The sequence below is a fragment of the Trichechus manatus genome, unplaced genomic scaffold, assembly GCF_000243295.1.
Source record: "Trichechus manatus latirostris isolate Lorelei unplaced genomic scaffold, TriManLat1.0 scaffold00035, whole genome shotgun sequence".
In the NCBI taxonomy this organism is placed as follows: Eukaryota; Metazoa; Chordata; class Mammalia; order Sirenia; family Trichechidae; genus Trichechus; species Trichechus manatus.
Genome location: NW_004443971.1, coordinates 18734037 through 18747670, shown reverse-complemented (window position 1 = coordinate 18747670; position 13634 = coordinate 18734037). Strand labels below are relative to the sequence as shown.

The 13634-nt window shown below is 36.6% G+C and overlaps 1 protein-coding gene across 4 annotated transcripts in view; it reads left to right on the top strand.

Moving 5' to 3' along the window:
• NEK7 (NIMA related kinase 7) overlaps positions 1–12851 on the top strand; it is a 183499-nt gene extending 170648 nt beyond the window's left edge. For 3 of the 4 annotated variants that reach the window (XM_004375322.2, XM_004375321.2, XM_023730361.1), the window contains exon 10: positions 9897–12851. In XM_004375322.2, the coding sequence (XP_004375379.1) occupies positions 9897–10007 (111 nt within the window). In that variant the 3' untranslated portion in view covers positions 10008–12851. The remainder of the gene's footprint in view (positions 1–9896) is intronic. The other variant, XR_002823935.1, reaches the window with a different exon arrangement.
• The last annotated feature ends 783 nt before the right edge of the window (positions 12852–13634 follow it).

The window sequence follows — 13634 nt, the reverse complement described above, 5'->3', positions numbered from 1 at the left end:
GCGCTGCATCCATTTGTTGAAACATCTTGATTGGTGTTCCGTCAATTCCCAGAGCCTTGTTTATTGCCAGTGCCTTCAGTGCAGCTTGGACTTCCTCCTTCAGTACCGTCGGTTCCTGATCATTCGGTACTTTCTAAAATGGTTGAATGTCGACCAGTTCTTTTTGGTACAGTGACTCTGTATATTCCTTCCATCTTTTGATGCTTCCTGCATCGTTTAATTTTTTTTCCTGTAGAATCCTTCAGTATTGCAGCTCGAGGCTTCAATTTTTTCTTCGGTTCTTTCAGCTTGAGAAATTCTGAGTGTGTTCTTCCCTTTTGGTTTTCTATCTCCAGCTCTTTGCACATGTCATCATGATACTGTACTTTGTCTTCTTGAGCTGCCCTTTAAAATCTTCTGTTCAGCTCTTTTACTTCATCATTTTTTTCTTTTGCTTTAGCTACTTGACATTCAAGAGCAAGTTTCAGAGTCTCTTCTGACATCCATTTAGGTCTTTTCTTTCTCTCCTGTCTTTTTAATGACCTCTTGCTTGCTTCATGTATGATGTCCTTGATGTCATTCCACAATTCATCTGGTCTTTGGTCATTAGTGTTCAGCGTGTCAGATCTCTTCTTGAGATAATCTCTAATTCAGGTGGGATATACTCAAGGTCATACTTTGGCTCTCGTGGACTTGTTCTAATTTTCTTCAGTTTCAACTTGAACTTGCATATTAGTAATTGATGGTCTGATCCGCAGTCGGCCTCTGGCCTTGTTCTGACTAATGATATTGAGCTTTTCCATCATCTCTTTCCACAGATGTAGTCGATTTCATTCCTGTGTATTCCTTCTAGGAAGGTCCATATGTATAGTCCCGTTTATGTTGGTGAAAACAGGTATTTGCAATGAAGAAGTCGTTGGTCTTATAAAATTCAGTCATGTAATCTCTGGCATCGTTTCTGTCACCAAGATGTTTTCCAACTACCAGTACTTCTTCTTTGTTGCCAACTTTCACATTCCAATCACCAGTAATTATCAGTGCGTCCTGATTACATGTTTGATCAATTTCAGACTGCAGAAGTTGTTAAAAATCTTCAGTTTCTTCATCTTTGGCCTTAGTTGTTGTACATAAATTTGAATAATAGTTGTATTAACTGGTCTTTCTTGTAGGCATATGGATATTATCCTATCACTGACAGTGTTGTACTTCAGGATGGATCTTGAAATGTTCTTTTTGATGATGACTGCAGTGCCATTCCTTTTCAAGTTGTCATTCCCAGCACAGTTGTCCAATTCAAAATGACTAGTACCATTCCATTTCAGGCCACTGATGCCTAGGATATCAATGTTTATGTGTTCCATTTCATTTTTGATGATTTCCAGTTTTCCTGGATTCATACTTCATACATTCCAGGTTCTGATTATTGATGGATATTTGCAGCTGTTTCTTCTCATTTTGAGTCGTGCCACATTAGCAGATGAAGGTCCCGAAAGCTTGACTCCATCCACGTCATTAAGGTCGACGGAGGCAGCTCTTCCCCAGTCATCTTTTGAGTGCCTTCCAACCTGAGGGACTCATCTTCCGGCACTATTATGAGACAATGTTCTGCTGCTATTCATAAGGCTTTCACTGGCTAATTCTTTTCAGAAGTAGACTGCCGGGTCTGCTTTTTTATAAAAAATGTAAGACTCCCATTGAGGAGGATTTCTAAGATAATTATTTCATTTTGATTATTTAGTATCTGACTGGTAGAAAACTTGGAGGCTTTTTTTTTCTTTTGATTCATCAAATCACTACATAACTTTTTAATCTAGTATAAAGAAATTGTCTCATGTTAAAATTCAAGTACATTTTATTTGTTTGGAGGGAGTTACTGTTATTTTAATGAATGAGTCAGATAAAAACAGCATTAAAATCATTACTGTAGTCATTATTTTAAAATTTTTATGTCATTACTTAAGTGTATCTCTCATGGAATCGACTCAGTGGCACACAACAACAGCAACATCTCTCATGAAGAGAGTAGGCCTATATCTCATCTTGAGTTTTGCAGAGCCCCAGAGAAAATGTTTGAGGTTATTATTTGATCAGAGTTGACCCGTGAAATGCATTAATTTTTAGAAACCAGATGAACTGGTGTTAGAGCTAACATTCTTTTGAAAATCAAATAGCCTAACAGCTCTCCTTGCTATCTGGATGGTCACCTACTTTTGTGCAGGGGTGGTCATGAGGGTACCAGCAGAAAAAGTTAAGACTTTCCTTGGACAGTATAACATAGCAGTAAAAAGCCTAGGTTCTGGAGCTATACTATTTCAGTTCACATCCAGGCTCTAACCTTACTGCCTTTATGACCTTGAGAAAGTCACTCCTCTGTAAAATGTATGTGACAATAGTGCCTGCCCCATGGAGTTGTTAAGAAGAGTAAATAAATTATATCATGTAAAAATGCATGGAATGGTGGCCTGATTCGTAGTAAGTACTCAGGAAATATTAGCTTTTAGGAAATAGTTTTCTGTGTGTTCTGGCACTGGAAATAGCTTTTAGTTGAAGCCCCAGAGTTACCTGAAAATGTTCAGAAGACTTATTTTCACTTGTCCACCAGCGTCTTAGGAGAAGTAACTAATGCTTCTGTGGAGCATCTAAGTCTAAGTAACATGGCCTCCAAGTGTGTCCGGCAACTTCAAAAAATGCACCCCAAGGTAACCAAATAAGTACTCACCTCGTATGTATACTTATTTAACAACTTAATAGTTGGAGAGTATCGGGAAAAAGGCAAGGGTTTTTCTCTTCCTCTAATTAATGAATTAATAATCCTTTCCACTGTCTCTAAATGCTATTCTTAGTTTATAATATGTAAATGATTATTTTATCCTCTTGTTTATTATGACAGGGGTGCAAATAATCACCCTAAAATGTGATAGCATCATCTAAAAGTGATACTGTACTTTCATATGCATTAAAAGAAAGAGTGAGATGTGACCTGATAAGCGACTATTTCTTCCTATTCTTCAAGGATCCATATGAATTTACATTTTTCCAATCAAATTAGTAAAGTTAAAGGTATAAAACTTTGCCCACGGCTGTTCCTAACATAAAAGTTAGCTATTTATTATGATCTTTTTCCCCCTTGCTATGCCAAAAGACTATTGTGATTGATTTTTTTTCCCCACTAGACTTGACAGGTCTATTTAGGTGTATTTTTAGAACAACCAATAGTTGTATATATAAAGGAAAAATACACTAAATTAAGAATTCAGGCCTATATAAATTCCTTTCATGTAGTTATTAATCCATCCCTTTTCAAAAAGCATCTGAGATGATTTACAACAAAAGATGTCACTTACAGGTTATTAAAATAGATATAGAAGTACATATTTAAAACCAAGGATAGAAGGGGATGTAAATATACCTACCCTAATGGCTAACAGAGTTGCTGTGGTTGAACTTCTCATTTGGTTCTTGCTTCCCTTCTGTCTTGGCACAAAGGGAACAAAGGGAAGGGAAGCGTAGTGAGCGAATTGTTTCTGTCTTTAAGGAAGAAACACACCAGTCCTTCAAGGAAGAAAAAGTCCCCTCACCCACTAAATTCAGAAAGAAATATCTCACATGAGGATCTGTGAGTAATGTATCAGGCAGTGTCTTCAACAGCAATTTTATAGTAAATATCTACATGATGTTTGATAAAAGTCAAAAGCAACCATTAAGCCACCTTTTGGAAAGGCGATTTAGTAGTGGGATAAACTAATGTGCTTCGAGGTTGCTGCCTTCTGGTGATGTAATTTGATTAAAGGGCAGAACTTAGATTATCCAGAGAAGTAAAGATGAATTCTGTCCCTCACGGGGTGTTCCCTAAACTTTAATTTTCTTAGTAAGAGTTTGAAAGGAGCCACATGGCACACGGTTCAAGGTTATATACTGTTTGACAAAGATCTGAAATGATGGAATTCTATTCTGCTGGTTTGCTTAAGAAGGGAAAACAGCAGGTCAGGTTGACACCATTAACAGAAGTTGAGGCATCTCACCACTGTTTTCACCAGATGGAAGTCAGACCAACGTCTGAGTGGAATAAGGTACCTGGAAATGTTACTCTTTGCATCTGTTATAACCACCTTATAACTGATATTTCCTGTTAATACTTGGTAACTTCTATCTCCTGATTGGAACTCAAATAATACCTTAAACCAAGTGACATCCTGTTATAGTGGTAATGATATGAAATTCATCCATTTACTAAATGTTACTGAATAATTATCATGCATGCACAGATGTATTAGGCATCATGAGGAATTCAAACCAGAAGCCCAAGTAGGGAAAAGTTAGCAAGCTCTCAAAAATGGCACAGTGGAAATCAGATGACTTGGGTTCCAATTTAGGCTCCACCATCATGTTTTTTAAATTGGTTATTTCTTCATCTGTAAAATGAGATTGTTGTGGGAAATTATAATGCTGTAAACATAAATTTTTAAAAAAGGATTTTATTAACTGCTAGTTAATCATGGAATGTCTTTATAATCCAGAATGATTAGCAAGACTAATTAACACATGAGTATTTAAGAGAACCATAAAACTCCAAATTATGCTCCATATAGATTATCAGCTTTTCACTTGAGCTATCTCCTTTATCTTTCATAATCTAAATATGAGTAAAGCACAAAAATTATTTAGCACATATAATTCAGTTAGCTGTGTATGGATCCAGAATGGAACCCGAAGTTCAGGAATTCATATTTCTACCCAAATCTTAATGTTTATCTCAAATGCAGTACCTTCAAAACTCAAAGCTTCCCTCTTGCTCTCTTGAGGCTACTCCTCCATCTGTGTTACCCACTTCTATTAATGGCAACACTTCCCTTTCAGATTCCTACGTGAAAACTTCTAATGAATAGTATTTCTCACCTGGAATCTTAGAGGAACCTAACTGAGTGTTCTGTTGGTGTTGCTGTCTTTTTGATCCATCTTAGACTGTACCAAGAAGATACGTACTGAAGCACAGCTCTAATGATCTTGCCCTCCCTGCTTAAATACCGATTTCCCATTGCCTATCCGAAGAGATTCTAAACTCCTGAAGTCTTTCTTCTATTTGGCTTCAGCTTATCATTTCAACCCTTTGCTCCCCAGTCATTCAGATGTACTTGCCATCACCTTCACATTTCTTGTGCTCTCTTTGGCCCAGCATCTTTGTTTATTCTCTTAACCTCTGCTTGGGATACTCTGCATCCCTTTTATATATTAAAATTCTGTTTGTGCTTCAGACGCAGCTTAAATGCCACCTGCACAAAACCTTCCCTTTCTCCCTAAGCCCAAAGTTACACATTCATTCTTCCAATCATTCAACAATCCAGTGAGCGCTTTGTGTCCCCCCATTGTTCACACTCCACATCTTGCGGTTCAGTAGGACAACATAGACATTAAAGGAAGTGCAACAGGCCAAGTGTAAAGTAATAAGTTCTGTGTGGGAATAGGATATTTAGGAAAGGAATTGGAGAAGAGATGTGCAGTGAGATGAATAGACAACAATTAGACAGGCAAGAGAGTAAGGATGGAAGGAGACATAGTAGAGGAGTAGCATAAACGAAGATGTTGTAGGAGCATAAAAAAGCTAGGTGAGCATAGAACTGTAAGTGCTTCATTTAGTTAAAGTGTAGTTTGCTGCTGAGGGGGTGAGCAGGAAGACTTGGGGCCTAAGTATGAGGTAAGCAGGAGCCAGAGATTTAGAGCCTGTAAGATACCAGGCTAAGGGCCTTAGACTTTAATAAGGAGTCATTGAAATACTTGAAGCAGTCAACTTGGTGCTTAGGCAGTGCTGGAGAGGTTGGAAGAAAACTGGAGGCAAAATGATCAGTTGGAAGACTACTCCAAGAGTGTAGCAGTGGAGATTGTATGGCAAAAGCAAATACAAGATTTATTAGCAGTTTGGAAACAATAGGACTTCGTCGCTGATTGTTAGGCACGTGGAGAGGAAGTGTGGTGAGGGATCTGGTACAAAGCTCAGACTTCTGACTTGAGAGTTGGAGGTGCTGTCCAAAATAGGAAGAACCGGTTTGAGGAGAAAAAACAGTAAAATCTTGGTCTTAAACGTTTAATTTGAGGTATTGGTGGGACTTCCAGGTAGATATGCTCAGCAGGCAGTTGGAGATACGTGAATGGAGGCTGCAGAGAGGTCTGGACTAAAGATACACGTTTGTTCCTCAGAATGTCGGTGGCTCTTGAAGCCATGGGAGTAAATGAAGTTGCTTAGGATAAGAAGGTAGAGTGACAAGAAGAAAAGCTAAGGAAAGGACAGAACTTTGGGGTATGCCAACATTTCAGGGGTTGCCAGAGGAAGGTGATGAACCTAAAAGGAAACTAAGAAGGAGAAGTTGGAGAAGAACCAACAGGGAATAGTGCCGTGAAAACCAAAGGAGGGAGACTTCCAAGAAGGGTGGATCAGCAGTGTCAGCCACTGCAGAAAGGCTGAGTAAGAGATACACAGAAAAGAGTACATTATATTTAGCAAGTAGGGTGTACTGCTGACCTTTGACAAAGTAGTTTCAGTGAAGCACTATTTGGAGGGAGATGAAAAAGTGATTGTAGTGGGCTTAAGTGAGTAGATTGAGGAAAACTTGATATAGTAAGTACAGCTTTTTTCATCCTCAAGAAATTTGGCTGCTGTTAGTTGCCATTGAGTTGGCTGCAACTCATAGAGACTCTGCGTACAACAAAACAAAACGTTACCCAGTGCTGTGCCATCTTCATAATCATTCGCAGGTTTGAGTTCATTGTTGTGGTTGTGTTGTCAGTCCATCTTATCAAGGGTTTCCCCCATTTTTGCTGACCATCTGTTTTACTAAACATAATGCCATTTTCAGTTTGTCTCTGCAGTTTGGCTGTAAAGCAAATAAATGAGATAAGGCAGTAGTTAAGAGGAGTTCTATACGTTTTGGTTGGTTGGTTTTTAATATGAGAGAGACTTAACTCTATTTAAAGACTATAGTGAAGGAATCAGCAAATGAGGGAGAGATTGAAAATACAGAAAGGGAATAACCAATGCGCCATTCACTTGTTAAATATTCATTGAGAGCCAACTATGTCCCAGACACTGAATGTAAAAAGATTCAGATTGCAGAAGAGATTCCAGTGATAGAATTGAGAGTAGAAGAAAAAGAATTATTCCTCTGATGCTAGAAGAATGAAAATGAGAAGGCTCAGATACAGATAAGTTTGAACGGGTTGGGGCAGGATACTGAGGAAGCTTAAGCCAAATAGTCTTGATTTTTCTCATGAAGTAGGGGGCCACATGATGTGCGGGAGGAAGTTGGGGAGGACACTGCCCACAGAGTAGTGAAGGTTGCAGCTAGCCTTTGTGGGAAGCGGAGCTCATCAGATATAACATTTGGATTGCAGAACAGCTTTTTCTTTGCCTGACTTACACTCAGTGTCCTCAAGTGTCACCAGCGTGGTGTCTCTTGCAGAGCAGCTCCTCCAGAAATTTTGGTGCAGACATGAGTGAGAGTCCCTGCTGAAGCATATTTTCATTTTATAGGGTTTTCTTTATGTATTTTACTGACTTGTTTATTATATAACAAATAGGGAAAATTTATATCGACAGATTATTTTATTCATAAGTATGCTGAAGTATGCATCTCCTCTATCTCACGTATCTGATTTTGTACCGTGATCCCTCTGTTAATAATTCCTCTGGGAAAGAAAAATATGACAAGGTAAATTTCATACTTGGTAGAGAGTGAACCACCTGAATGGTGAGGGGAAAGGAAACACTGCCTTGTTTTGGCTCTGCCTACTGTAGAGTTTCTGGTTGACCTGCCACCCCCTTGTCAAGGCCATCCTTGAGCAACTGCTCACTGCTGCTCCCGGTATCCCCCACTTACCTCGTTCTTTATCGCTCCCCCCTTTTGATTGTTCCTGGTTCTCATCTTGTACTTTGGGGAGCTAGAGAATCTCTGTTCTTCAGCTAAACTTGCATCATTCTATCTCTGTTCTTGGGTGGTTTCTCCTCATGCCCAGTGAACTTCAGGGCGTATCATTTAGTATCAGTATGTCAGAAATTTCACTGTATTCCAAGATATTCCAAAATATTAGGCAGAAAAAGTAACGTTTCTGGACCAGCTTGAAGGATGCAGCAGTTTTGTTCAGTCAAAAAATTGCTATTGCATCTACTTGTATTTTGGTTAAACTATAATGAATTTTTGTACAATTATCTTTTCCTGTCATTCTGTCTGCTTTCTTTATCATTTTTGTCCCTAGACAAAATGTATGACAGCTAGGTGACCTGTTAGAACACATTATCTTTTTAAATATAAACATCATATAAATGCTTTTCCTACTGTTTTTTCTATTGTATGTAAAATTTTTTTCATGTTTATTGGTAAAATGCCAGCATCTTTCGTATTTAAATTTCTCTTAAATCGTTATTAAAAAAAAGTCTTGTGTATCATTATACCCCTTATGGGTTTTTAATGCTATTCTCTGCTCTTTTGCGAGGAATATGAGTTGAAATCTTCAGGCCCTCTCAGTGTGTGTAACATTATCATCCAATGTTGTTGAATTTCCAAATGTGAGGGAATTGGATGATTAAACTTCTTTCTGCTAGAATCGTATAATTTAAGGACTGAGAGCTAGAAGAGCCCTTATGAGTCATCTACTCCAACCTCCCTGCGTAATGGAGTAATAAAGCTCCAAATACAGTGACTTATCTATGGACACAGGGCTGTGGATCGTCTTCAGCAATGCTGGTTTCCACATACTATACTGTCTTTTCACTGAACCCTGATCCCTTGTCTGGCGGGCTCCTTTACATGTCTTCTTCCGGAATGACATCTCTCCCTGGTGTTAGCCTTCCCTACAGCACTACTAGCAGTACCATCCCACAAATTTTATCACCACTCCTACTTCCTCTAATTGAAAACTGTTTTCTGGGAGATGTTAAGGACTATGAAAAGATTATGATAACTTGACAGTTTGCTAAGTGATACTCTACTGGCCTGAAAGAGTTAATGCAAGTTTGCAAAATTATTCTTAAAGACAGCCTTACACGTCCCATCCTCTTGATCTGGGTTGTTGTCTATGAAATATTGTACGCAATGTTACGAAGACACATAGTTTCATAAACTGATGGCAATTAGAATTGAAAATTAAATCCTGTGTTCTTCTACTCAGTGGTTCTAGAACCAGATAGGATATTTTTGTATTTATTGAGATGAGCTTTTTTCCTGTGATATAAATAAGTAAACCTTAACTCTCATCTATAAAGTGAAGACATTACTACTACTTCACACAGTTGAGGATTAGAATAATATTTATAACTCACTTCATTTGTAATTTATTATTCTTAGAGAGGAGTACTTTTTCTCTAATACAAAATGTTTTTGTGTATATTTATATAAATGTGGTTCATGATAAGTGTATATGATAGCAGTCTACCTTGAATGCCCTATGTAAATTTAGATATATGGTAATTATGAAAATTTCAACCTACAATCAAGGCTAATGTAGTAAGTTTTAGGTCAAATAAATGGATGTATATCTGCAGTCACTTGGAGCCAAGCCCATTGTTGTTAGTGACTCGTATCTTCTGATTAAACGTCTGAAAAATATTGGAGTCCATATGAAAGCCTTTAAAAGCCTCTGATTGTGAAAAGTACTGCTTGCTTGACATTAATACTCCAGTGACTATCCTTCTTAGAAGTTTTGACCAGTTGTAAAATCATTTGCAGCAGTTTTACATATTTCTAGTCAAATGAATACTTAGGCAGAAAATACACTTTCCTAGTAAATCTATAGCTGATCAGAATTTCTTCTTTTTTTTTTTTTTAAATATAAATCTATAGCTGTTCAGAATTTCTTCTTTTTTTTTTTTTTTAAATAACTACCTGAAATAGTTTTCTTAAGCATGTGTTGTTGTTTTTCTTTCTGTGCAGCTACGACAGCTAGTTAATATGTGCATCAACCCCGATCCTGAGAAGCGACCAGACATCACCTATGTTTACGACATAGCAAAGAGGATGCATGCATGCACCGCAAGCAGCTAAACACGTGGAAGATCATGAAGAACATAACCAAAATAATTTAAAGTATTTTTGTGCAAATCATACCTCCCTATTTTTGTCTGGGTGTTAAGATTAATATTTCAGAGCTAATGTGCTTTGAATCCTTAACCAGTTTGCATATAAGCTTCATTTTGTACCATTGTAAGTCACCTTCTTGCAAACCCCAAATGACTTTGGAATAATCAAACTGCATGTTAGGAGAGTAAATGAAAACATGATGGTTTTTAATGGCTAAAGGTTTTTAGAATTATTTGGACTTTTCTGCTGATAAAATTGTGTTCAGATAGACTCTCGGTGCCAAATATTGAAGGTATATCTTGGCACACATCAGAATAGATTCAGAACCTGAGGAAAACAATCTGAACGTGTGATTTGTTTGCTTTTCTGTCATTTGTGGATGTTTGAGATGAACACAATTGTGAACTTTCGTGATTATTTTATTTTTAAACATCTGAAGTATGTGTTTTAGTTCTTAGCATTGTAGTTTTCAAATATAATTCTTAAGATAAATGTAGACATAAACTATTTGAGCTTAAAATTTAAAATTCTTAGCTTACACATTGAAAATGCAGCTGTTAAATGTGAAAAGGTTTGGGGGCAAAATGTGAGTCAGACACTGAAGATTTGTTTTAATATCTTTGATATTCTCTTTGCAGTAAGATGGTATAAATGAATCCATTTAAAAAGTGGTTAAGGATTTGTTTGGCTGGTGTGATAGTAATTTTTAAAGTTGCACATTACCCAAAGCTTTTTTTGTGTGTGTGTTTTTATTATTGTTTGTACATTTGAAAAATATTCTTTGAGTTATCTTGCAGTACTATATTTCAATTTCTTTATAAATTTAAATGCAGTTAAATTCATAATTGTATGCTATAGTGTAAGCATATGTTTTTATTCATAGATTTTATGGAAGTTCTGATTGGTTCCCTTCAGAAATTTTTTATATTCTTCAGGTTACTTTTCTTATTTATGTTGTGAGTACATTTTATCCATTAATATTTCAGATTTTCTGAGAACACAATACCGTTTTAAAAGATACTTGGTATACCGATACTTTTCTTGAATTGAAAACATTTTTTAACTTTTTAAAATTTGGGCCACCCTGTATGTGTGCATTTCATCTTGTTAGAGAGGAAGAAAGGATGTATGTTGTGCCATACCCATGAATGTTGATACAGTTTCAATTTGTTTGACAAACTTATAATATTAGAATATGGTTTAAAAAATGAAAACTGGCCATTGCTACAGCGAGAATTTTTATGGGATTAACATTTCTGTTGAGAAGCTTTTAAACTAAGTACAAAGATGGTAACGCTTTATTTAGTTTAAGGAAATAGAGTTGAATAAATGCTGTTGTGGAGATGTCTTATCCCTGAATGTCTTCATGTTAGTGATGACCAGTTCCTCACAGATCGTGAAGCCAAAGGCCTGAGTGGCAGTCACCGTTAAAGGACGCCGTGCCACCATACAACCTTGGGATCGATCATCCCAGCAACATGGAAACCTCATGTTCAGAGAACATCTACCCTTAGCCGATAGCACTGTCATTTTTTTTTTTTTTAAAGTGTTTTTCTTACAATCATTTGAATACTTTCAAGTCATTTGTAAACTTGAAAAATGTATAAAGGGCAAAAAAGTGTAAACTCATGTTTTTTTTCAAACTTTAATCAGTTATGTATGATTTCTGAAGGGTAGTTTTATCTTGGGATAGGCAAACCCGGTTGGTCCCATATTTGATGCCTTAATGCGTAATTTTTCCCAGACTCTGATGACTTAAAACCTTTACATTGAATATCCACATACTTCTCTCCAGAAGTGTGAGTAGAATTGTTTTTGTTTTTGTTGAACATTAATGTTAAGTTCATTTTAAGTTAATAAAATTGGTTAGGATGAAGTGTCCTATAGTTTACAGAGATACTCTCCTTTTTCTTGCAATCTTTAGGAATACATGGATCTAAAATTCATTAGCTTAACCGCTCACAGTGACTTTTAAGCTTTACTTTTCAGTGAATCTGTTGGCTAGAAGGAAATAGCTGGGAAGAATTTAATGATCAGTGAAACCCCTTATGTTCTACATGTGGAAATGTTTTGGATTTTTTAATGTAAGTGTTCATTTTTTTTTTGTTTTTTCTGAAGAAACCACTGTGTAAAAACTAAGTTTTAATTTTGAATGGGATCATTTCAAACAATTATGAAGATGATTAGAAGTTCTAATTTTTTAATCACCTATAAAATACTCTTTTTATATTTCTAAGTAAACATTGTCTTAATTAAGTTAAACATTTGAATTGATTTTACAAACAGTAATATCAAAGGTACATCTGATTCTAAACCTTATCTTGACATTGGTACCAGTTACCCATAGAAAAATGTGGGATGACTTTGTTCTGTATGTGGAGGTTTAGGAATGGTGGATGAAGTGTATCCCTATATAAATAAAGTGCTCAGCAGTGTGCAATTATTGTAAATTTAGTAAGCTATTACAGCCATTTCATGAATGCTTTTCCACTCTGCTAGTATCTATCACAAAACACCTTTCTTGTATCCATAGACTTCAGGTGTTGCTGTTAACATTTACCGTGATATTTATTTTAACCAAAATGTTATTCACATTAAATGTTTATTCTTTAAAATGAATGTATTATGTTTATAACCCACAAATGCATAATTATTCTATGCCTCATATTTCAATAGTACTGTAATATGGACTTCTTTGTGAAATACTTTTATTTTGTTATGCTTTAAATACACATATTAAAAAGATTGTTACTAGCCTTGAGAATTGTACAATATCCTAATATAAATAAAAACATAAAAATAAAAAAAGGAGTACAGTAAGATTTCTGTGTGTCTATGACTTTTTCCTAAAATCTGCCATTTTGTATTTCACTCAATACTTAACCTATAAAAACAGTTCTCGGTCGTTTCCATAACTGCCATTTTGGAGAAGCCTAAGAATTTCTATGATGCAGAACAGGTTTCAGCAGAGCTTCCAGACTAAGAGGAGCTACGAAGATTAGAACTGGCAATCAACTTCTGAAAATTAGCCAGTGAAACCCTACGGATCACATTGGTCAGATCTATAACTGAACACAGGGATGGCCCAGGGCCCAGCAGTGTTTTCTTCCACTCTGCATGGGGTTGCCATGAGTTGGAGCTGACTTGATGGTAGCTAACAACAACCACAGCGAGAACTGAAATAGTCAAAGCTGGTAATGGAACTCTGATAGATCCTAAGCAGATGTCGTTTTTTGGTTTTTTTTATTGTACTTTAAGTGGAAGTTTACAGTTCAAGTTAGTCTCTCATAGAAGAATTTATACATACATTGTTATGTGACCTAATTCTTTCCCTACTGTGACAGCTCACTCCTCCTTTCCACCCAATTTCCCGTGTCCATTCAACCAGCTCCTGACCCTCTCTGCCTTCTTATCTCACCTCCAGATAGGAGCTGCCTATTTAGTCTTATGTATCTACTAGAGCTAAGAAACAGGCTCTCCATGAGTATCATTTTATACCCCAAAGTCCAGTCTAATCTTTGAAGAGTTCGCCTTGGGAATGGTTTTAGTGCTGGGTTGAAAGAGAGTCCAGGGGCCATTCTTTGTGGGGTT